At 40.2% G+C, this 26,598-nt stretch overlaps 2 protein-coding genes across 5 annotated transcripts in view; both read right to left on the bottom strand.

Annotated features, from left to right (window-relative positions):
- KLHL3 (kelch like family member 3) overlaps positions 1–26,598 on the bottom strand; it is a 259,558-nt gene that overhangs the window by 133,393 nt on the left and 99,567 nt on the right. The window contains exon 5 of one of the 4 annotated variants that reach the window (XM_032336624.1): positions 21,107–21,189. The exons of 1 other annotated variant lie outside the window; for it this stretch is intronic. In XM_032336624.1, coding sequence (XP_032192515.1) covers positions 21,107–21,189 — 83 coding nt within the window. Of the gene's footprint in view, positions 1–4,329; positions 4,351–18,490; positions 18,612–21,106; positions 21,190–26,598 lie in introns of those variants that run through there. 2 more of the 4 variants (XM_032336629.1, XM_032336628.1) reach the window with 2 other exon arrangements.
- Positions 1,102–4,135, bottom strand: HNRNPA0 (heterogeneous nuclear ribonucleoprotein A0). Its single transcript, XM_032336636.1, has one exon. The coding sequence runs from the start codon at positions 3,800–3,802 to the stop codon at positions 2,876–2,878; it is 927 nt and encodes a 308-aa protein (XP_032192527.1). The 5' UTR covers positions 3,803–4,135; the 3' UTR covers positions 1,102–2,875.

Genomic DNA, 26,598 nt, shown 5'->3' with positions numbered 1-26,598 from the left:
AAACATATCATTCTATAGTTATCCCTATAAACATTAACCATTTGCAAGCTTAAGATTTAAAACTACCATCAATCTTTAAATACCTTTCAAAACATGGTTCAACTAATAATTACCACTGAATTTATACCCAAAATCCTGTAAATGTAAAAGCTCTTCATAATAGCGAGACAAAAAATGGTTTTTATTTTGATAATCTTTCAAATTAGATTCAAGCATGGCATAAAATTCTATTCAGTACTGACTAGATTCTGTACCACACCCTCTCATGAATTCTTAAGTTTTAAGTAATAATGTTCAGATAGTTCTCATAGGTGAAAGGACTTAAAAAATTTAACTGGTGGCCCCAAAAAGAAAAAAAAACCCTACATATCAAAAATGCTTCTATAAAAATTGACAAGAGCAATTCCAGAAAGACTAAATATTACTATGCTTTTGCCTTCACTGAATACCAGTCCAGATCACAGAAAATCTATAAAGGTAAATGCACAACAATTAAGTGTTAATATAAATGAACAGCACCTTGAGTTGCTTTTCTAATTAACAGGTAATCCTTCTACATCTTTCATTTTACGTTTTAGAAGTCACTATGTTAGGAATACAAAATACCAATAACCTTATCAGACTTTGGAAACCCTCCAAAAAGGGGACTATTCCAACTGACCCAGAAGAATTGGATCTTCCCACTAAAGCTGAATAAAAGGCAAGCAGAGTAATAATTATAATGAAAACTTTGAAGCGTATCATTTTCTGTACCTTCGAGGCACTCAAAAAATGGTACTAAACTACCAAATGAAGTCCACATGTATTGTTTCACTAAACTAAAAAATAAATTTAAAGAGCTGTAGAACCACTTACGAGCAAGATTTGACTACATTTATTCAACGTGCAAAAAAAATCTATCCCATCTGTCATAGAGGTATACTCAAGTTATCTGTACCAAGCATCAGCTATTGTCAAAACGACTACTGAGCAGTCCTAATCTAGCCTCACAATCTTGACCTCTCTTCCTATCTCTTGAAATGAAAGCCCCAGCAATTAAGATAAAAAATTTGGCACAAATTAGATATTAAGAAATATACAGTAGCAAGAACTAAGACAAAGTCAATGCTAAAATAATCTTTTAGTTTAAAGCCCATTAACCGCCCCTTCAGAAAGCTTCTTAATATACATTTGGGCTTTTGAATGCAATATTCAAGTAAAAAGTTTTACCATAACATTAAATCAAGTGTACTATATCATAAGTACTCTGAACACACCCACCAGGTTATACATACTCTCACTCAATCATGTAAAGAATTGAATTCTTTATTTGTGATATCCATAAACGTTGCTATTCTATATTTCTATCCAGGAAGGCAATTTTCTCCTATATCATTGTTTTGTTTTGTTTTTTATAAACAACAACTTGAATTCTATTGCATGAAAGGGCTACAAATATACATTTGTTAACCAAGCAGAATACACAAATATTTTGCTTTACAACTTGCACCTAAGACACCAGTACACGTAGCTGGTTCATTAGCTGTCATAGCAATTTGGGGCCATTGCCCAAGCTATGCATAGCAGTTTACATTTTCAAATCTCGTGTAGAAAGGGTAATAGTGATATGGACTGTTAACTACATTCCCATAAAGCCCATCTCAGTTACAAGTAAATGTGTAACCAAAGTCTGCACAGATTTGTGATGGCAAAACTTCTAAATCTGATGCAATTATCCTAAACAAGTTTTTTAAACAAATTGTTTCGCAGATATACTGCCATTCTGCCAGTAGATGGTGCTACAAAGGTTGGGGGAAGGATTTCCAAGAGGACAACAATTCAGCTATAGGAAAAAACGTTTAAACCTGCTCTGAAAATACAAAAATGCATTTAGTTTAAGGGTAAAATATAACCCTTATTTGTAACCATTCATTACAGACAAACCAGTAAGAGGGATGAAACTAGGCCATCTGAAAATTTTTAAACAGTTTATATGAATGAAAACACATGCTTAACACAAACTATTTCTTTTCAAACTACACAGTACATACTTTGAAGTAAATTCTCATAGAAAGTGACCAACCATGTCAAGATGATAAGCAAATCGCTTGGTACAAGAGATGGATGCACAGAAACTTTAAAGATTTTAAAAAGCTACATCCACCACTGCAAAAGTTTTGCCTGTAAGGGATAAAATTTAACACGTCACTAGAAAGGCAACAGGAAAAAAAAAAAAAACCACCAAAGGACCTTTTGAAAGTTTCTCTAAGTACACATCAAGAATTAAGAATGAACACGAAAATTATTAAACTAATATCCCTTAAAACGGTAAGGAATGGATCCTAGAAAAAAAATGTTAGACATATACGGTCAAACACAATGATTTATTAAAAATAAAACGTAAAAATGATTTTTGTACATATGCTTCCAAATTTCAGGCATGGAATCCAAGTAGATTTCATAGAAAACGCTGTAGCCAGATATCAAGTCCTTACAACAAAGTAAACTACCCCCCCACCCCAACCCCCGCCCAGGTTTTGCTACAGAATCAGCAAGTTCACTCCCTCCCCCCCAAAAAACACAAATTAAAACAAGACATTTTGCTAGTATAAAAACGACCAAGGTCCAAGTAATAATAAAAAAATAGAGTCCATCAATGACTGTAACACAAAAATGTGTATGTGAGGCCGAGTCCATCTTCGGAGGGAGAGACAAGAGAGGTGGCAGGCAAATAGGGCAACACCCCCAAGGATAGCAGCCTTAGAAGCGGCTCCCCCAAGGGCAAAATGGGGAAGGCGGTGGGAGAGGAAGGAACTTAGGAGTTGACCCTAGCTGGGTTGTTGAAAGGAGCTACCCCTATAGCCACTCCCAGGCATTTTTAGATTTTTTTTTTTTTTTAAAAGGAGCTGCCTCCATAACCACCCCCACCGCCATAGCCGCCTCTGTAAGGTCCACTGTTACTGCGACCGCCCCAGCTGCTGCCACCGCCACCGCCGCCGCCGCCTCCCTTCATGGGCCCATAGGAGGACTGATGCTGGCTGTAGCTGCCGAAGCCGCCGAAGCCGTTACCGTAGTCGCTTCCCCCGTAGGACGAACCGCCTCCGCCGCCTCCGTAGGCATTGTAGCCACCGCCTCCGCCGCCCCCGCCTCCGCCGTAACCACCGTAGCTGTTGTAACCGCCACCGCCGCCTTTAGACAGGCCGTTCTGGTCTCGACCACCGCCGCGACCCCGGCCGCCCCGGCCGCCCCGGGAGGACCGGGACCCGCCTCCGCCCCCACCGGAGTGGATATCCTCCTTGGGGACCGCCTTCTTCACTTCCACGCGATGGCCCTGGATCGGATGGAACTTGACAACCGCGGCCTTGTCTGCCGCGTCGTGATTCTGAAAATACACGAAGCCGAAGCCACGCTTCTTGCCCGACTGCTTGTCGGCAATAATTTCGGCCTTTTCCACCGTGCCAAACTGCGAGAAATGCTCGATGAGGTCGCCCTCGGCCACGTCTCCCTTTAGGCCCCCGACAAAGAGCTTCTTAACCTTGGCGTGGGCACCGGGCCGCGCCGAATCCTCCCGGGACACCGCCCGCTTCAGCTCCACCGTGTTGCCGTCCACGGCATGGGGCGAGGCGGCCATGGCGGCATCGGCCTCCTCCACATTGGAGTAGGTCACGAAGCCGAAGCAACGGGAGCGTTTGGTCTGGGGGTTCACCACCACCACGCAGTCCGTCAGAGTCCCAAAGGCCTCAAAGTGGCCGCGCAGGCCCGACTCACTCGTCTGCACATTGAGGCCGCCGATGAATAGCTTACACAACTGGGAATTCTCCATCTCCACGGCCCGGGCCTTCCCCCCGCCCTGCGAGCTCCGAGGTTTCGCCGTCGCCGTTATCGTTGGCTAAGGCCTCTTCACAGCTTGGGCCCAGCCGTTGCTGGAGCCGCCACCGCCGGTCACCGACGGGGAAGGGAAGAAGGGAAGGGGAGGGAAGGAGGAGAAAAGGAAGGGGAAGGGAAGGGGAGAGGTGCCGGCGAGAGGGCGAGCCGAGGCGTCTGGAAGCCAACCAACACCACCGCTATCGCCACCGCCGCCTCCGCTCCCCTATCTGGGCACCACACAAAGAGGCCGCTGAACGCGCGCGCACCCTCCCCGAGGCGTGCGTCACCGCCGACGTACGGCAGCCCAGCGCAGCCCGCCAATCCCTGCGTCGCTCTCCCTAGTCCCGCCTACCGCGCCGCAGCGCCGCTCTCGGTCACGGACTCCCCGCCCTCCGCGGTCGATTCAAGCCCTCGGCCTGCGCTGCTCCCGCCACCGCCTCTACAGTCCCGCTTTCACACCCTGGCTCCCCCGTGTTCGCTGACCAGGGACTCTCCTTGCTCTCCGCGCACCTCCGCAATTCATTTCTTCCCAGCCCCGCGGCTGTTCCCAGTGTGTTGCCCCCTCCCCTTGCCGTATCCCCTCGCCCAACTCCGCAGTGGCGTTCGCGCCAGCCCCTTGAGAGACATGTGGGTTCAGCCAATCACTGCGACCCGCTCGCGCCCACTTCCGTTTTCGGCCGCCGCTGGACGGGCGCGCTCCCCGGTGCGCGCTGGCTACGGCGCTCCCTGTGTGCAGAACCTGCCTGCTACCCAGATACCTTATCCACCTTCCTGGGCTTGGTGGGGGGCGGGGGTTGAGCGGGGACGCGCTGGGGGCCCGTTCCCAACGGATGCGGCCTGGGGCCCCACGCGCGGGCTTTTTGAAAACTTGACTGTTGAGGTTAGGGGTCTGGGTTTACCCGCCGCGATTCAGCCGGGACGCTACACCTGGCATCCTCTCTGCGCCCCCCCGTCCGCACAAAGATGGAGGGTAGAGACCTGGTCGGGGAAAGGCGGTTACTAACCGTTTACTGGGGGCCCGACGCGCAGTTAAACTAAAACACTGGCACGTGGCCCTGAGCAAAAGCAAGCCCGAGGCCAGGTGAAGGGCGCCGGTGTGCCACAAGCGCTTCCGATTTCCGACCGAGGCGTGGCGCGAGAGCCCCCGCCACCCTTCGGCTATCCGTGAAGCCCTTCTTGACGCCCCTCAGCCTCCTCTCGCGCACTCCGACAGCTGGCATTATCATTTAACTAAAGGGCACACATCGTTTTATAGGTTTACGTTACCTACGCGTTGCTTCCTTCCCAACAAGTTATCTTTCTTTAAAAAGCATTTTATAACAAACCGGGGACCGAAGGGGTTAAACACGAAGACATTATACATAAGTATCACGCAGTGCTGGTAAGTGCCTTACCGACCCTCACTCAGGTGCAAATGCAAGCAAGTTAGGTCGGCTTCCACTTACTGAACATTTGTGTGCCATGCAAGATTCAAGGAGCGGGACATGGTAAATACTGAAGATGAGGTGTTCCTCACTGCATCCTGGAGTATTCAGGATTGAATGGCGAAAGAGGCAGCACATGCCCTCAATCTCTGATTCAAAGGCTAGATAAAATTTCTAAAGGGACTTTACATGAGGAAAATAGGAAACAAAAACCACATAAGGTTCAAGGGACAGTAAGTAGACTAGTTTGGAGCGAGAGGTTTTTGATAGAAAATAATGGGTAATCCAGGTTTAGAGTCTTGGACATTAGGGAATGCCTTGAAATTTAGGTAGTAGTCAAAATTAGTTCAAAGGCATGTAGATTAAGCTTCATGGCTTGAGAACAAACTAGAGTCTGGTATTACCACCTACTAACTGTGTGATCATTGTATGACTTTGAGCAAGTCACTTAACCTTTTTTAAAAACTTAGCCAGTTTTATTATGTGAAACTCAAAAAACTGAACACCTCCCAACTGTGGTAAAAATTAAATGAAATTTTGTATGTAAACACAGTGCTACTACATACTAAATGCTCAATTCAACCAACAAATATACCAGGTGCTGGGAATATGGCAATGAACAGAAAAAACTTTCTGGGCTCATAGAGCTTACATTCTAGAGGGGAGAAGCAGATAACAAGAATGATACACACAGCATGATAGTGGTCAGTGGGCTCCCAATTAAAGGAGGACAGTAGGACGCTATTACCTTTCTGTTACGGGGAAAAAAAACCAAAACACAAAATTCAAGTATGTCAGAATTTGCTAACGACTGATGATACAGAATGAGGAAAACAAAAGCATTCCAGTGTTTGAAATCTGGAACACTAAAATTGTAGCCTGAAAGAACTACAAAACTAAGGAAAGTATTTTGGAGGGAGTTGGGCAAGATGATAAACATAGCTGTTTAAGGTGATATGGGATATTTATAGGGCACTATTTTTCACTATCCCCAAGATTACACCTGACATGAGAGATTAGACATTAAGAAAAGTATTTTAATTTTAGGGGCACCTAGGTGGCACAGTTAAGCATCAGACCCCATTTAAGCTCAGGTCCTGATCTCAGGGTTGTGTGATTGAGCCCTAGCTAGGGCTCCACGCTGAGCATGCTTAAAATTTTCTCTCTCCCTCTCCCTCTGCCCTTCCCACCCCTCACTCTCAAAAAAAACAAAAAACAAAAAAACAAAAACAAAAACAGAAAAAAGGCTATAACAGTAAAAGATGAACTTCTGAAGGAAAGTGATTAAACCATAACTTATTTTCTCATACAAACTATAAATTCCAAACTGACAGTTTTCTTCTATATTATTTTTTTAAAATCCTCCATACCACTTAATTGGGAATCTATTATGGGTTTAATGTCTACAGACTAGGAAAGCATCACAGAGGCATATGTCTGATAAACCTTACATATAGGGGCTCTGAACTATATAAAAAAATGCCAGTTTCCTGGGGTACCTGGGTGGCTCAGTACAGGGGGAAAAAAGCACCCAGAGTGTGCACATGCTCTCTTTCTCTCTCTTTCTAGTAAATCAATAAATATTTTTTTAAGTGCTTACATATAAAAGGGGTTTAGGAGATGATGGGAGGTGATACAAGCATGTTTAAGAGACATTTAGGGGGCGCCTGGGTGGCTCAGTGGGTTAAGCCTCTGCCTTCAGCTCAGGTCATGATCCCAGGGTCCTGGGATCGAGTCCCACATCAGGCTCTCTGCTCAGCAAGGAGCCTGCTTCCTCCTCTCTCTCTCTGCCTGCCTCTCTGCCTACTTGTGATATCCTTTGTCAAATAAAAAATTTTTTAAAAAAAAGAGACATTTAGGAAGCCAGGATAAATGCAAGATAATTGGGAGGTTAGATTATCTTTGGAGATTAGATTGGTAAAGGTTGGCATAGTGAATACGGAGTATTATAGAAACACTTAACTGAAGCAGTTTCCTACCCCTCAGATATTCAAGAAGAAAAACTTTTTTTTCCTACCTTTCAGATCACTGCATGAGTTTGTTCCTTGGTTTTACCTTGTTTACCAGTATCTCAGCCTTCCAAAATAAAACAAAAATTTAAAATATAACTGAAATTTAGACATTTGGTTTCCATCCCTCTTGCAAGCTTGATTACAGAAACCTAACTGCATGTGGTGGGTACACAACTTCTACACCTTACACACTAACGAAGGTGTATTTTACTGTACCTAAGTTATACCTAGAAAAAGAAAAAGAATGGGAAAGGAAAGGAAAAAGGATGAGCTGGGGAAGAAAGGGAAAACTATGATAACCTATATTTCCAGAAAGCAGCACCTCCAATTTTTTTTTTAATCAACATTCTATGACATCCAAGAGTCTCTTTTTATCGTTAGGGTTTTGGTATGTATTTAATTGTGTCCCCTCCAGAAAGTTCTTATGTTGAAACCTTACCCCTCAATACTTCTAAATATAACTGTAATTGATGCGAAGGTCGTTAAGAAGAGAGAGGCAAGATGGTGGAGGAGTAGCAGACTGAAACAACATCAGATCCCAAGAGTTCCGCTAGATAGGTATCAAACCATTCTGAACACCTATAAACTCAACAGGAGATAGAAGAAAAGCAGCAATTCTAGTATCAGAAAACTGACCACTTTCTGAAAAGTAGGACGTGCTGAGAAGTGAATCCAAAGCAACGGGAAGATAAACCACGGTGGGAGGGGCCGTCTCCTGGCAAGCGGCACAGCAGTGGGGCACAAAATCAGAAATTTTAGAATTCTGCTCCACTGAGGGACATTGCTCCAGAGGCTAAGCGGGGGTGGAGCCCTTGCAGAGAATGTGGTTTTAAGTCCCATGGGGTCACAGAAAGATCAGAGGTGTCTGAGTGGCAGCTGCCAGGTATCAGAGCGGGGAAGCCAGCTGCAAAGACAGAGCTGAAGAGTGAGCTTTCAGATCAGGGTTACCTTAAACTGTGAGCCAAGGCATAGTCGAGCCACTGCTCTTCGAGCAGGGACCCCACAAGTGGCAGATCCAGGGAGACTCACCTTCCTGCTCCTGGAGAAGCAGTGCGGCAGGAATCCACAGGGTTTGGAAACTCCAAACGGGGTGATGTGCCAGAGATAGAAAAGCTCAGTCACAGGCCGGGTGAGCTCAGAGTGTGCCCAGAGACCAGAGAGAGGAGTGATTGAGCGCTTTTCTCTGAGGGAGCACTGAGGAGGGGGTCCCCGAGCTCTCAGCTCCTCCGGGCCAGAGATTGGGAGGCTGCCATTTTCATTCCCGTCCTCCAAAGCAGTATGGAAAATGTTCAGGGAACAAAATCTCCAAGAGCAAACCCGAGCAGGTTACTTAGCCCAGTCCCTAGCAAGGGCAGTGCAATTCCAACTTGGACAAAGACATTTGAGAATCACTGCAACAGGCCCCTCCCACAGAAGATCAGCGAGAACATCCAGCCAAGACCAAGCTTACTGATCAAGGAGAACAGCCAAATTCCAGAGCTAGAGGAAAGCAACGCATAGAATTCATGGCTTTTTTCCCACAACCTTTTACTCTTGCAAAGTTAATTTTTTTATAATTTTATTTTTTTCTTATTCTATTTTTTTAACTTTTCCTCTTTTCTCTTTTAGCTTTTTTTTTTTTAAACTAGTTTATCTTCACAATACCTTTCTTTTTAAAAAAAATCTTTTTAGGGGTGCCTGGGTGGCTCAATGGGTAAAAGCCTCTGCCTTTGGCTCAGATATGATCTCAGGGTCCTGGGATCAAGCCCCAATCAGGCTCTCTTCTCAGTGGGGAGCTTGCTTCCCCCTCTCTCTGTCTCTTCCTGCCTCTCTGCCTACTTGTGGTTTCTGTCAAATAAATAAATAAAATCTTTTTAAAAAAATCTTTTTAAACCTTCATTGTAATAGTCATATTTTATCACTTCATTGTATTTAACCTTATTTTTTGTAACACATAGGTTTTTGTTTTTCCTAAAAAATTTTGGGATACAGTTTCTAATAGATCAAAATATACCCTAATCTAGCATATGGCTTTCTTCTACTCTCCAGTCGGAGCACAATCCCTCCTCTTTTTTTTTTCTTTTTTTTTTTTCCAACCAACTTATCAATTCCTTTTTAAGAATTTTTTTTAAAGTTTTCATCTTTGAAGTCATATTCCAACCCTTATTTGTGTGTGTGTGTGTGTGTGTATTTTTCTTTCCTTAAAATTTTGGGAGGTAATTTCTTCTAAGAGACCAAAATACACCCAAAATCAAGCGGGTGGCTCTGTTCTATACACCACTCTATAAATAAATAAATAAATAAATAAATAAATTTATATGGAATTTTTTATTTTTACCCTTCTTCTCCACATGGTTTTGGATCTCTTCTGAGATATTCCTGGGGTCTTTGCCACCCTCTTAGTATTTTATTTTCTCATTCATATATTCTTATCTGGATAAAATGACAAGGCATTAAAAACTCACCACGAAAAAAAGAAGAAGAGGCAGTACCAATGGCTAGGGACCTAATCAATATGCACATTGGTAATATGTCAGAACTAGAATTCAGAACAATGATTCCAAGGTGCTAGCTGGGCTCGAAAAAGGCATGGAAGATAGTAGAGAATCCCTTTCTGGAGAAATAAAATCCATTTCTGGGGAAATGAAAGAACTAAAATCTAACCAAATTGAAATTTTAAATCTTTTTTTTTTTAAGATTTTATTTATTTATTTGAGAGAGAGACAGTGAGAGAGAACATGAGCAAGGAGAAGGTCAGAGGGAGAAGTAGACTCCCCATGGAGCTGGGAGCCCGATGTGGGACTCGATCCCGGGACTCCAGGATCATGACCTGAGCCGAAGGCAGTCATCCAACCAACTGAGCCACCCAGGTGCCCCAAATTGAAATTTTAAAAGCTATTAATGAGGCACATTAAAAAACGGAGGCTCTGACTGCTAGGATAAATAAAGCAGAAGAGAGAATTAGTGATATAGAAGGCCAAATGATGGAAAATAAAGAAGCCTAGCAAAAGAGACACAACTACTGGACCATGAAGGGAGAATTCAAGAGATAAGTGATACCATAAGACAAAACAGTATTAGAATAATTGGGATTCTAGAAGAAGAAGAAAGAAAGAGAGGGGCAGAAGGTATATTGGAGGTGAATTATAGTAGAGAATTTTCCTAATATGGCAAAGGGAACAAGCATCAAAATCCAGGAGGCACAGAGAACTCCCCTCAAAATCAATAAAAATAGATCCAAACCCCATCATCTAATAGTAAAACTTACAAGTCTTAATGACAAAGAGAAATCCAGAAAGTAGCTCGGAATAAGAATCCTATAACATACAATGGTAGAAACATTAGATTGGCAGCAGACTTATCCACAGAGACCTGGCAGGCCAGAAAGAACTGGCATGATATATTCAGAGCACTAAATGAGAAAAGTATGCAGCCAAGAATACTATATCCAGCTAGCCTATCACTGAAAATACGAGAGATAAAAAGCTTCAGGACAAACAAAAATTAAAAGAATTTGCAAACACCAAACCAGCCCTACAGGAAATATTGAAAGGGGTCCTCTAAGCAAAGAGAGAGCTTAAAAATAGTAGACCTGAAAGCAACAGAGACAATATACAGTAACAGTCACCTTACAGGCAATACAATGACACTAAATTTTTATCTTTCAATAGTTACCCAGAATATAAATGGGCTAAATGCCCCAATCAAAAGACACAGGATATCAGAATGGATAAAAAAACAAAACCCATCAATATGCTATCTACAAGAAACTCATTTTAGAACCAAAGACACCTCCAGATTTCAAGTGAGGGGGTAGAAAACAATTTACCGTGCTAATGGACATCAAAAGAAAGCTGGGGTGGCAATTCTTATATCAGATCAATTAGATTTTAAGTCAAAGACTGTAATGAGAAATGAGGAAGGACACTATATCACCATGGAGGTTCCTCAAAAAGTTGAAAACAGAGCTACCTTATGACCCAGCAATCACACTACTGGGTATTTACCCTAAAGATACAAATGTAAGGATCCGAAGGGGCATGTGCACCCAAATATTTATAGCAGCAATGTCACAATAGCCAAACTATGGAAAAAGCCTAAATGGCCTTCAACAGATGAATGGATAAAGAAGATGTTTTATATATATATATATATATATATATATATATATATATATATATATATATATATATATATACACACACACACACACACACAACAGAATACTATGCAGCCATCAAAAGAAATGAAATCTTGCCATTTGGAATGACGTGGATGGAACTAGAGGGTATTATGCTGAGCGAAATAAGACAATTGGAGAAAGACAATTATCATATGATCTCCCTGATATGAGGAATTGAGAGGAGAGTGGGGCGTTTGGGAGGTAGGGAAGGAAAAAATGAAACAAGACAGGATCGGGAGGGAGACAAACCATAAGAGACTCTTAATCTTACAAAACAGACTGAGGGTTGCTAGGAGGGAGGGGGTCGTGGAGAGGGTGGTTGGGTTATGGACATTGGGGATGGTATGTGGTATGGTGAGTGCTGTGAAGTGTGGAGGCCTGACAATTCACTGACCTGTACCCCTGGGGCAAATAATACATATGTTAATAAAAATAATTTAAAAAAAGAAGTAAGTTAAAAAGGCTATTAGCGTGGGGCTCTAATCCATATGACTGATGTCCTTATACAAAGAGAAAGCTATACCACAGGTACATGTACACAGAGGAATGACCATATGAAGAGGCAGCAAGAGGATGGCCATCTGTAAGCCATAGAGAGGTCTCAGAAGAGTGCAGCCCTGCTGGTACTTTGATTTTGGACCTCCAGACCCCAGAACTGCAAGAAGATTAATTTTGTTTTGTTTTTTTATTTTCTGATGTTTAAGTCACCACCATTTTGTCATGGAAGCCCTAGCAAACATAAAACATAAAAATATGTTCCATTTTTATTTATTCAAGGTACCTTTCAACTCAAATCAAAAGCCTTAAAATATGACCCATTCTTTCAAACCAGTTATTATGCTTCTGGACATTTATGCTAAGGAAATAAGTGAATATCTGTGTGAAAATTTAGCTACAAGGATTTCAATACTATTCATAGTAGAAAAAAATTGCAAACTACCTAATTTCCCTCAAATGGTTAATTAAAAAATAAGGAAATAATTATTCTAGCTATCAGTATTATGAAGCACTCAAAGTGATATTTTAGAGAAAAAAAATGACTTGTGTTTGGGTATGAATCTTACACCATGATGATGATGTGTGAAAGGTCATTTATTTTACCAAATGAAGTCTGACTCTGAACCACACAGTTGACAGAAAGGCAAAATGTCATTATTGGGGCTCCTCTCACATTTTTCATTCAAAAGCACTTGCTTCTCTCCACTTCCCCTCTTGGGCTATCTAAGATTAATACTCTGAATAAAATGCTTTTTGTTTAAAAAATATCTTGGAAAAAAAAAAGAACCTGATGTGTCAAAGAATCAAGTAGCGCATGCTAGTTCATATGCTAATTAATAAATAATAATATACTTAATAATAAAATAATACAATTTTATCATTATAATTATATTAATTATAATTATATTGTTATATACTTATATTGTTATATATTATAACATATATATTACATATATGTAATAAAATAACAATATATATAAATACATATATATGTATTTATATATATTGTTATTTTATATTTTATATTTTATAATTTATATTGTTATTTTATATATTTTATATTTTTATTATATATATATTTTATATATTTTATATTTTATATATATTTATATATTTTTATATATAATATATAATATATTTTATATTTTATATATGTATATAAATATACATATATATACATATATATGTATTTATATATAAATATTGTTATTTTATATATTTTTTATATATATAAATAATACATATATATGTATTTATATATATATATAGTCCCCATGAGGATTGCTTTAAAAGGGACTGTCCTGAGGCAAAAGAATACACAGGCCTATTTAATCTGTGGAGATACTAACTTTATCTTATATGACTGTTTGTGTATTCCTATTCCTTGGGTGTAAAATGTAGGCTTTCAGAAGGGAATTACATCAGTTTCCTTCACTGAGAGGAGATGTGAAAGGAGAAGGGCTTGGTGTAAAAAAATGACAGCTTCCCCCAAGTTTAGGAGGAGTGATCAGACAAAAGGTACAAGCTTCCAGTTACAAGGTAAGTCAGTCCTGGGGATATAATGAACCATATGGTGACCATAGTCAACAATCATGTTCTGTTTATGTGAGAGTTGCTAAGACAGTAGATCTTAAAAGTCCTCATCACAAGGAAAAAAACTACATATGTTGAAGAATGCTAATTTAACTTGCAGTAAGCATTTTGCAATATATACATATACCAGGTCATTATGTTATATGTCTAAAACTAATACAATGTTATAGGTCAGTAACTCTCAATTTTTAAAATTAAAAATTTTTTTCAAAAAGAAGTAACCAGAGGGGCACCTGGGTGGCTCAGTGAGTTAAAGCCTCTGCCTTCGGCTCAGGTCGTGGTCCCAGGGTCCTGGGATCGAGCCCCACTTCAGGCTCCCTGCTCAGTGGCGAGCCTGCTTCTCTCTCTCTCTCTCTCTCTCTCTCTCTCTCTGCCTGCCTGCCTCTCTGCCTACTTGTGATCTCTGTCAGATAAATAAATAAAATCCTAAAAAAAAGAAGAAGAAGAAGAAGAAGTAGTAGTAGTAACCAGAAGCTTCTGGTTTTTTGTCCATTGGAGAAAACCATGGGCCAGCCAGGGTACAGCCCTACCATTCATTCCACTTGACCCTACATACAAACACATACACACAGGAAATAGCCAAGGCTGGAAACTATCTTGGAAACAAGGAAAAAACTACCTTGGTTTTGGAACCAGATTCATGTTCCCGACCCCAATAAACCTGGAATTCTTACATGTAAAACTCCAGGAATAACATATTGAATTCACCTCCCAGATGCATGGAAGGTTGGGGTAGATTACCAAAACCAGAGAATAGTACAAACAATGTTTCATGTTCCCCAAAATTCATATGTTGAAGCCTAATCCCCAGTGTTCTGGTATTTTGAGGGAGTGGTCCTTTGGAAGGTAATTAGGTCATGAGAGTGGATATCTTGTAAATGGGATTAGTACCCTTATAAAAAGAGACCCCCAAAATGCTTTCTAGTCTTTCTTCTATTATGAGGACACCATGAGAAGATGGCCAACTACAAACCAAGAACCAGGTACTTATCAGACACCAAATCTGCAGGGACCTTGATTTTAGACTTTTCAGCCTCTAGAACTATGAGAAAGAAATCAATCTTCCTTTCTTCCTCCTTTCTTTCTTTTTTAATGAGAGAGAGAGAGAGGATCTTAAGCACGCTTCACACCCAGCGTGGAGCCCATGCAGGGCTCAATCTCACAACCCTGAGATCATGACCTAAGCCAGTATCAAGAGTCAGACACTTAACTAAGCCACCCAGGTGCCCGAGAAATAAATTTCTGTTGTTTATAACCTAGCCAGTGTCTATATTTTTCTTATAGCAGCCTGAATGAACTAGGACAGAAGACTTAACAATTTGACATTTCTCAGAATATCTCTGCCCTTAACATACATACCCAAGTACAAACACATGCACAGACTCACACCAGAATATGAGCCTTCTAAAATAGAAGCATTCAGGGTGCCTGGGTGGCTCAGTGGGTTAAGCCGCTGCCTTCGGCTCAGGTCATGATCTCAGGGTCCTGGGATCGAGTCCCTGCTGAGCAGAGAGCCTGTTTCCCTCTCTCTCTGCCTGCCCCTCTGCCTACTTGTGATCTCTGTCTGTCAAATAAATAAATAAAAATTAAAATAAAATAAAATAAAATAGAAGCATTCAGACCAGTCCATTTTTATTTATTCATCATACTGAATTCATTCATAGGCTAAGTACTGTGGGTAAATCTCTGGCCTTCAGAAGCTCAACAGTCTTGGAAGAAGTAGTAGTACAAGAGAGATTACAAATATAATGTGTTAGGAACAGAAATCCAATTTGTAAATTCTTCTGATAGAAGCTAACTTCAGAAGTAGGTGTAAGAGTCCTACAAAAAGGTAATGGCATTCCAAGTACAGGAAATCATACATATACCTACTGTGTTTGGAGTTTCACAAGCAAATTATCAATGGTGTGGTGGTGTATCAGCTTCCCATTGCTGCTGTAACAACTTACCACAAACTTAGTGGCTTAAAAACACAAATTCATTATCTTATAGTCTGTAGGTCACAAATCAAATATATCTTTCAGTAGACCAAAATCAAGGCGTTGGCAAGACTGTGTTCCATTCTCAAAGTCATGGGAGAGAATCTGATTGCTTGTCTTTTCCAGCTTCTTTAGGCCCCCCATATTTTTTAACTTTTGGCACCCTTCCACCTTCAAAGCCATCAACAGCCAGTTGAGTTTCACATGGGATCATTATGACACCGACTCTTCTATCTCCCAGATAATCCAGGAAAATCCTTTTACTTTAAGGTCAACTGATTAACAATCCTAAAGCCATCTGCAACTTAATTCCCTCTAGTCATAAACATAATATATACATAGGTCACCAGGATTAAGATGTAGACATCTTTGAGGTAACCATTATACTGCCTACCTCAGATGGAAATAAAAGAAAATGAAGCTAAAATAAGTAAGTAAGGGGCTTATAAGTAAGTAAGGGGCTGGATCAGAAGGATTATGGATGTCTTTCAAAAATTTTCCAGCTTTTAGTTCTATAAAGCACATGGTGCCACTGACGAGTTTTAAAGACAAGGATAACAGAGATCTACATTTAGAAAGACTATCCCATAGATAACGTGTAGAAGAGAGATTAGAGTAGAGTATGACTTAAGAGCCCATTTCGAATGCCAGTGTGGTACAGAATACTGGTTAGCATCTCCAAGGCAGAAGAAGTAAGGCACAGGCGGTAGGGATTGGGTGGAAAGGACAAATTATTTGAGGGATCATTAAGAGTTGGAATTGACCTAACTGTGGGTTAAGTTTCTTATTTTATGATAAGGTAGATCACAATTTCATTCACCAAACTAACTAGTGAATTCTGAAGAGGAGACGGGTCAGAGAGATTTTCTGTTTTACAGCTGTTGTTGCTGCCGCTGCTGCTGTATCAGCCATCAACTGCCTATCATTAGGCTTTTTAGGTCAGAGATAAATAAATACCCTTTTTAAGCCTCTCTTATTTAAACTAATCCTAACTCATACAAGAGGATCCCAAGATCTCTGCTTTTGTCTTGCAAATATCCACCTGACCACCAATGTTATTCAATACCTGCTGCTAAGTGTTATACATGATCTTAATGAGTTCTCACATGGATCTTTAGAGGTGTATTTTATTATTATACCAATCCTTCAGCTGAAAAAATGGAGGCTTTAGGACATTACACTGCCCATGGTCTGCCAACTATTTACTACCCAGCCTTAAATCACACAAAAAAAGTTTGTGCCCAACATGTCAAGTAATATAAATGCAATGGACTAGAAACAGGAAAAATTAGGTGTAAGAATAAGGAGGAGGAGAAGAAATACATTAATATCCTTCTGAATTCCTTTGCTTATATTTCTCAACTTAAAAATCAAAAATTCTTTAAAAATTCAAGAAAGATATTACCATTTTCACATCATTAATATGTCTAGTTAACCTCAACTGAGCACAAATTGTTGTTGTAAATGACAACTTGAGCAGAGAACAGTGTTTAACTGAAATTTGAATCTTTAAGTGTGAAGAGCCACAAAGGAAAAACTAAAAGATGGAAGGCCAAAAGGTAGAGTAAGAAGAAGAGGGATGACAGGGTATCTGGGTGGCTCAGTCTGTTAAGCATTCAGCTTGTGATCTCAGCTCAGGTCTTGATCTCAGTGTTGTGAGTTCAAGCTCCGCACTGAAAGAATTAAGAGGGATGAGATGAGCCCTCCACCACCAACACACACACACGCACACACACACACACACACACACACACACACACCCCAAAGAAGATAAAATCGGATGAGGAAAGCCTTAGAATGTTTATTCTTTATCCTGTGATTCAGGAACTACAGTTAGAAGGGTTTCATGAATATGTGAACTAAAACATGGCAAACTAAACACATTTTCTAAAAATGTGTTTCTTCCTAAAAATCCATTAAATGACAGTAAAAAAAAATTTTTTTTAAAAGACATAAACCCTTGTTAGGGACTGGGCAACTCCCAGATTCATATGTTGAATCCCTAACCCAACAATGTGACTAGATTTAGAACGAGGAACTTTAGAGAGCTAAAGTTAAATAAAGTCTTAAGAGTGGGGCCCTAATCCAGTATGAATGGTGTCCTTAGAAGAAGAGAAAAAGGGGTACCTAGATGACTCAGTCAGTTAAGCATCAGACTCTTGATTTTGGCTCAGGTCATGATCTCAGGGTGGTAAGATCAAACCTCTCATTGGCTCCATGCTGGGTGTGGAGACTGCATTGGATTCTCTCATTCCCTCTGTCCCTCCCCCACCCGCCCTCCCAAACCCTACTCATGCTCTCCCTTTCTCTCTGTCTCTCTCTCTCTTTCTTTCTTTCGAAGAAGAAGAACAAGAACAAGAAGAGGAAGAAGCAGAAGCAGAAGAAGAAGGAGAAGAAGAAGGAGGAGGAGGAGGAATAATACCAGAGACCTCTCTCTCCTCATGTGTACAGAGCAGAGAGATCATGTTTGAACAGAGGGGAAAACTGCAGTCTGAAAGCCAGAGAGATCTCACCAGAAATCAACCCCTATGGCATCGTGATCTCTGACTCCAGCTTCCAGAGTTAAGAGAAAATAAGTCACCCAGTGCATGGTAGCATGTTACACAGCCACCTAGAAGTATCCATGTGTATAAGACCTCATTCATTTGTATCTACAATCTGCCTGTAGGTATCTTGCCTGAATTTCTGCAGGTAAAATTACATCAGATTTAGTGATTTACTAACGAATTCCATATGGAAGTCAGAGAATCACATTCCTTAAAATTGCATAAATTATGTAACTTTTGGTTTTGAATTTTATGAGTTATATTTATATTACCCCAAAACTTACACTTTTAATATACTGCTTTTACTTAGTCCAATAAGAACTTCAATCTTTTTAAATATTTATTTCCTTCAGCAAATTTTATACTGAATACTTTTACTCTCCAGGAGGCGTGTGTCAGACCATTGTGAAAAGCAAGCTTTTAATTTTACCTGTTAAGTCCATCTTCAGCTTCTAGTTTCAGCTTGTAGTATAGTTCAGAATGTGGACAACTTACAAAGCTACTTTTCCTCACTAATACAGAAAACTTGTGCACTGAGATCAAATTTCCATCAACCTAAAGAGTGACAATACAGAATGAGATTTAATTTGTAGAGTGTTCTATACTCAGACCTGTGAATGAAGTAACATTCATACACCATACACATTTTGAGTACTCAGGAATCTGGTCCCACCTCATTTCTAAATACATACTGAGCAGAGCAGAGAAGAGGTTAGTCTACTCAGTAAACTGTGAGAGGGGTATTTAACTGCAATTGTTCAGTGAATTCAGATTACATGTAAACCCTTCCTGGATCATTCAGGATCTAAACAACATTCTTAGTTAAATGATATTTATTATCATAATTTCAGCAGATTGATGTTAGAGAAAATATTTTTTCAACTAAAACCGGGAGAACAACAGTGGGAAAAATTAAAATAGGCAAGATTTATACGAGCAGCAGTGTGATGATGATTATCAGCAATGAAATTAAAAATTGTGTGCTCTTTAAGGAGCTCATCTCATATGAGACTCACTGGCTGAGATCTCTCAGCATATACAGCAGTGATTTGTTTGTTTGGGACTGACACAGGCACAGCCTAATTTATAGGAAATCTATTTTACTTTGCTGCCCAAGATTCTGAATACGGTCTATTTTCCAGCTTCTGGAGGGAATATATAAAGCACTTTTCATTCATCAGTATCCTTTAAGGAGTTTGTTTCAAGAATCAAAACTACACATAATTCTGTTCAAATTCTAGTAATTTGCTAATTCCCATCTAATTTCTGTTGGCTTTGTGGGATTTATTTTTAACCTAAGTCTGACACGCTTATCTACAGCATCCAACCAAAATAGACAGCAATACATTTTCTAAGTTTTATCACAAGTTGGAATATGATTTTGTAAAAATACTGCATTAATCTTACTGGCACATTCAAAAATTCTACTAGAAAGAGTTAAATCCCATTATATCTAAGCACTTGCTGTTGACAGGGCTCCTTAATACCCTGAATTTCAATTTTCCAAGAATCTTCTTATTCTACATCTGGAATCATAGTTAAAATAGAGCATGGACCCAGCCACTAATGGCCATCCAGTTCCAAAACTTTCATGTGACGCACGTGGCCCAGAGAGTTGAAATGGTATGTTCAGAGGCACACAAGCAGCTGGTGGCAGAGTTCTAACTTCTCACTTTCAGTCAACAACTTTGTCACACATGCCTAAGGCCATTAACACTCTTGCTGGTACAGTTTCTGGGTAGTCTTCCTTATTTAGAAAATAAAAACCCTGCTGAAGCAGGAGTTGGGTCATCATTCTGTACTTGCACTTATCACTTGTCTGAAGCCTACTGACTGCCTATCACAAAGGAGGTCTCAAGGCTCAGTTTCTCCTGACTCAAAATAAGAGGTTTGAGTATTTGAGATTTTGCATCTAGAAGATACAGCTGCAAGAAAACTTAAATTAAACAAATCTTCACCTCAGACATACTCCCAGCACAAAGTCAGCTCAGGGAGCCCTGGCAAAGGGGAGAGAGCAGAAAGGCACCTTCATCTACCAAATGTCAGAATGGCCTGTTCCTTTCCTTCCACTACACTTTAGCTGTTGGGTTAGAAAGAGTAACAGAAAACCAAAATTGCTGAGGCATCCTGAGTTCATCTGGCGTTAAGTTCTGGAAGCATGTATCAAACCAGAATATCCCACTTCTCTTAGAAAAAGGGGACAATTAAAGACTTCTGCTGAATTCTTCTGGGAAAAAAAATGTCTTTTCATGTGCAAGTAATTTTTCCTACATTTTGGGAGCTATAAACATGTATGGTAACTATGAAATTTACTGCATACTTCTAGGTGTAAGAAAAGCCATGTTCTTTATTAACAAATTAAATCTCATCCTAAGCCAGCATTCCTTAAGCTGATGGAAATTTAACCTCAGTCAATAGTGGGGCTATGTCCTTTCCCCATAATAAAAATATCAGATTTTACACAGTCCAGAATACTCAGGGACAGTTCTCTGATCTTTAGTCATTGCTGATCCATTATTTATCTAGGATGATAGGGTTACTTGCGGGAAGATGGTTCTGCTTCCTGAAACTTACCTCCAAGCTGCACTGGGAGCTCCTTACCAAAGCTAGGAGCCCCAATACAAAGGTTCAGATACCCACTCTACCACAAAGCCATTCCACACTAAAGACAGGGCACATCCCCAGGAGGTTACAGTGGAGAAGCACAGAAGGACTGGATCCTGGTCCCCAGGACTCAGTGGAGTTCTCCTTCCCCAGTTAAATCTCTCTTTGAGGTTTCTATGGTAGACTCTCCCTCCTGGATTCTTGCCTCTCTCCCCTCTTGAGACCACCTATCATGAGGCCTTCAAAGAATTTACCTTTGAAGGGCACCTGGGTGACCTGCCTTTGGCTCAGGTCACGATCCTGGGGTACTGGGATCGAGGCTCTCTGTTCGTGGGAAGCCTGCTCTCCCTCTCCCTCTCCCCATGCTTGTGTTCCCTCTCTCATGTCTCTCTGTCAAATAAATAAATAAGTAAATAAAATCTTTTAAAAATACATAATTTACCTTTGAAAAACAGAATCCAACTGTACTGCTTTGATCCTCCTGAGCAAAAACTCAAAGAAAGAAAGCAGAAAAGCATTCTTGGACTAGGGCAGGAAAACAGAATAAAAAGCAAATTAATATCTGAGTAAATTATCCTACCACATGTGTCTTTTTTGCTAAATTATTTGAAAGTAGATACAGAAGAGGCCTCTTTATCCATCCCTTTCACGCTTCTGAGTTGTGCCTCCTGCAGGCACAAGTTTAAAGCAATTTCTGACTGAACTTTGAGGTCAAGAAGCATCCTGGGGCAGTTTCTTGACCAATGGTTTCAGGCAGTTTCTAAACATTGGCTGGGGGGTCATCCTCGCTAATGTGCTTTTGCTTATCAGTTTGAGAGACCTAGAAGTGAATTATCCTATGTCCCCTAAGTCAGTGAATGAGACTACCATCTAGCTAAGCTTGCTACATGTCTTTTCTTTTTTTATATTTAAATTCAATTAGCCAACATACGTTACATCATTAGTTTCAGATGTAGAGTCATTACTTCATTAGTTGCATATAACAACCAGTGCTCATCACATCACATGCCCTCCTTAATGCCCATCACCCAATCATCCCATCCCCCCACCCCCTCCAGCAACCCTCAGTTTGTTTCCTATAGTTAGGAGTTTACATGTCTTTTCTCTTGACAGCTAGCCCACCAACAACTCCACACTTTCCAGATACGCTGAACTGCTTGCAGTTCTCCTAAGAAACATGCCATCTGAGCTCCAGGCTTTTGCAAACCTATTCCCTCTGCCTAAGATAATGCAACACGGGCTTTTTCATATTATAGTGCACACACAAAAAAGCATAAAATCTGTACAACATGCAGTGATAAACCGGAAATGATTTGGTTAATTTATACAGGCCTTGTTGAAAAGATTTCAGTAGAGAAGATATATAGTAAGATATTAAAATGTTTTCATGAGAAACTTTATGTATAAACTTTAACTCTATACATAACGGTTCTTTTGATTTTAAAATAGTTCCAAATTTTTTTAAAAGTTACAACAATAATAGTGGAAATAACATTTTCCTGGAACAGTTGAGAGTAAATTGTCAACATGATGGATGCCCCAGGGCCTGTGTTAACACTTCAGGGTATAATTGCTATAAATAAGAACATTCTCCTACATGACCACAAGACAACCATCACACTCAGAACTAACGGTGATCCATTATTATCGACTAATCCACAAGCCCAGTTCAAGTTTTAACAATCGTCCCAATAATGTGAAAGGTTTGAGTCAAGGAACACACGTTGTGTTTAGTTTTCACATATGCTGAAGTCTCTTTCAATCTATAAGAGTACACCAATCTTTCCTTGACTCTGAGGCACTTGAGTGTTCTGGAGAACATAAGGCCAGTTATTCTGGATCATGTCCCTCAGTTTGGACTTGTTGGATATGACCTCATCATTAGATTATTTATTGTGGGCAGGAATGTCACTGAGGAGGCATGTGTACCTGTCAGGTGGCACATGATTTCTATTTGTCTCATGATGGGTCATACTAATTTTGATCACTCAGTTAATCACTCTGTCAGATTTATCCACCACAGAGTTGATTTTTACCCCTTTGTAACTACTAAGTATTTTGTAGAGAGGTATTTTGAGACTATATAATAGTCCCTCTTTACCAAACTTTCATCCACTAGTTTGTAATATTCACTGATGCTTCTTGGCTGAATTATTACTATAATGATACAAAAATGGTGATTCTCTAACTCAATTATTCATTTTACATTTATTCTCTTCACCCTAATTATATATTCAATTTTTTTAAAGATTTTATTTATTTCAGGAAAAGAGAGCACGAGCTGGGAGAAGGACAGAGGGAAAGGGAGAACCAGGCTCCCCACTGAGCAGGGAGCCCAATGTGGAGCTCGATCCCAGGACCCTGGGATCATGACCTGAGCTGAAGGCAGACGCTTAACCGACTGAGCCACCCACACATCCCATATTCAATTGTTTATATAAGTATGGACTCATGGGTTCCTATTTTATTCAATGGGTTATAACCTGATATTATCATTATTTATTTTGATGCTCAAAGTATATAGATTTGGCCACCAGAAATTCATTCAAATTGACATCTGTGTTCTTTTGACATGGTCCCATAATTCATTAAGCCCTTTTTATTTTCTTGCCTAACAAGACATTCTGGCTTATCTTGGACTTTTTCTGCCCTGTCCTGAAATGAGCTACTTCTCCAAGGAGTCTTGGTTCCTTTTGGTGGAGAATGGTACTTTTAAATCAAGATAGGGCACTAGCTGTGTCCTATTTTAGGGGTACTGCTATTCTCAGAGATGGGGAATATATGTATATGTATATATACACATAATATATTATTTATACACATATATTACATGTATATTATCCATGCATTTACATCAACATTTCTCCATTTATCTATCAAATCCTGAGTTCACATTACTTCCAATTCCAATCCAATACCAGAGTTATTACAGTTTTTTTTCCTATTCCATATTTAGAATTCTATCTTCTAACAGTGAAAAACTTGGCTGCCATTATCCTCAATATATTTACTTTTTGACTCAATCCTACCTGTGTATACTCAACTTCCTGCCCTGCCCCCCACCCTCTCATAAAGAAGTCCTCCTAACCCTGTTCAGACTCTGACATGTTGCTGGCCCAACACTGCTGCCACATGCCCCTCTCATGTAGATGCCCTCCTCATCCTACTGGGCTTCAGTACCCCATGGCAGATGACCACCACTTTTCTTTTTTCTTTTTTTTTGTTTTTTGTTTTTTGTTTTTTGTTTTCTTTTTTGCAGGCTCCCTGCGGAGCAGGAGAGCCCGATGTGGGCTCGATTCCAGGACCCTGGGATCACGACCTGAGCCGAAGACAGAGGCTTTAACCCACTGAGCCACCCAGGCACCCCAACCACCACTTTTCTACACAGATTCCCTCCCCATCCCAATCAAGTTCTGACACATGGTGCCAGGCCAGCAAGCACTCTCACCCCACTTAGGTAGCCAACATTTATCAGTGAGCTACCAACTCTGCCTCCCAACCTAACTGATTTCTTTTTCTCCCTCAAGGTCCAAATTCTTGTGCCAGATCCCTACTGTCATCATCATCTTGGGCAGAAAACCTCCTCACCTCTCTTGAGCTCTCAACAACCACACAGGCTGCTACCATCCTCCCCCTCATAGACTCCCTTCTTGCTCCATTCAGGCTCTGATACCGCAAGCCAGATAGCCCCTCCCCTCCAACTTGGATGCAAATGCCTACTTTGCTCAGCCCTAATTTTTTTAATCAATTTATTTTAAAAAAGAAGAAAGGAAGGAAGGATGGAAACAGGCTACATGAAATTCCTGCTAAAGAATTTTTTAATGATTATCTCTTCAATTTTTGACACTCACCATCCACAAGAAACTTTATTAATGGATAGGTAGATGAAATTTTTGTTTTTTTTTCATCTACCTATCCATTAATAAAGTTTCTTGTGGAAGCGCCTGGGTGGCTCAGCCTGTTAAGTGGCTGCTTTCAGCTCGGGTCATGATCCCAGGGTCCTGGGATCGAGTCCCACATTGGGCTCCCTGTTCGGTGGGGAGCCTGCTTCTCCCTCTCCCACTCCCCCTGTTTGTGCTCCCTCTCTCACTGTGTCTCTCTCTGTCAAATAAATGAATAAATGAAATCTTTAAAAAAATTTTTAATGTTTTTTATGAACATTCTAAACATGAACCTCAACTGAAACAGATGCCAAGCTAGTAGAGGACTTTCCTGGAATGCTCTCAGCATCTTGCACTGGGGTAGCAAATGCTACCTTCAAAACATTTGCTATTTGCAGGGATGACGGACCTCTGCTACATTACAAATGCCCTCTGAGGAGTTCAGCATAGGGATGGATGTTCTCTGCTCTGTTCCCTGGTTGTACCTGGGTATGTCAAACACTGAGGAGGTAACATCTCCTGCATACCTATAATGCATTTGAGACACTCTAATTAGACACTCCTTTCTCCTTTTTCTTCTCCTCTTTCCCTAGATAACTCTTACTCTGATTAAGAATTCAGTTTGGGAATGAGTTCAAAATCATTCATTCATTAACAATTAACAAATATTTAAAAAGTGAAATTAAGAAAACAGTCCCATCTATAATTGCATAAAAAAGAATAAAATACCTAGTAATAAAATTAACCAAGGAGATGAAAGATCTGTATATTGAAAACTATAAGCCACTGATGAAAAAAACTAAGGATGACATAAGTAAGTGGAAAGAAATTCCATGCTCATAGATTAGAAGAATAATGTTAAAATGTCCATACTACCCACAGAAATCAACAGATTCAATGCAATCCCTACCAAAATTCCCAATGGTATTTTTCACAGAAATAGAATAAAAAATCCCAAAATTTATATGAAACCACAGAAGACTCTGAATAGCCAAAGGAGTCTTGAGAAAGAACAAAGCCAGAAGCATCATAATTCCTGATTTCAAACTATATTACAAAGCTGTAGTAATTAAAACAGTATGCTATTGGTAATAAAAACAGACACATAAACCAATAGAACAGAATAGAGACTCCAGAAATGGACCCTCAACTCTAGAGTCAACTAATCTTTGACAATTCAGGAAAAAAATACCCAGTGGAAAAAAGACAGTCTCTTCAATCAATAGTGCTGGGAAAATTGGACAGCAACATACATAAGAATGAAACTGGACTGTTCTTTTACACCATATATAAAAATAAACTCAAAATGGATGAAAGACCTCAATGTGAGACAGGAATCAAACAAATCATAGAGGAGACCACAGGCAGTTACCTCTTCTACATCAGCCACAGCAACTTCTTTCAAGACATGTCTCCAAAAGCAAGTGAAACAAAAACAAAAATGAACTTTAGGGACTTCATCAAGATAAAAAGTTTCTGCACGACAAAGGAAACGGTCAACAAAACTAAGAGGCAGCCCACAGAATAGAAGATATTCACAAATGACACTACAGACAAAGGGCTAGTATCCAAGATCCATAAAGAACTTCTCAAATTCAACACTCAAACAACAGATAATCAAGTCAAAAAATGGGCAGAAGACATGAACAGACACTTCTCCAATGAAGACATACAGATGGCTATCAGACACATGAAAAAATGTTCAACATCATTAGCCATCAGGGAAATTCAAATCAAAACCACAATGAGATACCCTCTTACAGCAGTTAAAGTGGCAAAAATTAACACAACAGGAAACAATAAATTTTGGCAAGGATGTGGAGAAAGGGGAACCCTCTTGCACTGTTGGTGGGAATCCAAGTTGGTACAGCCACTCTGGAAAACAGTATGGAGGTTCCTCAAAATGTTAAGAATAGAGCTACCCTATGACCCATCAATTGCACTACTAGGTTTTTACCCCAAAGATACAGATGTAGTGAAAAGAAGGGCCACATGGATCCCAATGTTCATAGCAGCAATGTCCACAACAGCCAAACTGTGGAAGAAGCTAAGA

Source organism: Mustela erminea, chromosome 3 (genome assembly GCF_009829155.1).
Source record: "Mustela erminea isolate mMusErm1 chromosome 3, mMusErm1.Pri, whole genome shotgun sequence".
NCBI lineage: Eukaryota > Metazoa > Chordata > Mammalia > Carnivora > Mustelidae > Mustela > Mustela erminea.
Note: the sequence above shows the minus strand (reverse complement) of the source record. Positions and strands in the feature narration are given on the sequence as shown.

Coding starts and splice junctions, on each gene's coding strand:
- HNRNPA0 (XM_032336636.1), bottom strand. CDS start 3,802: ATGGAGAATTCCCAGTTGTGTAAGCTATTCATCGGCGGCCTCAATGTG.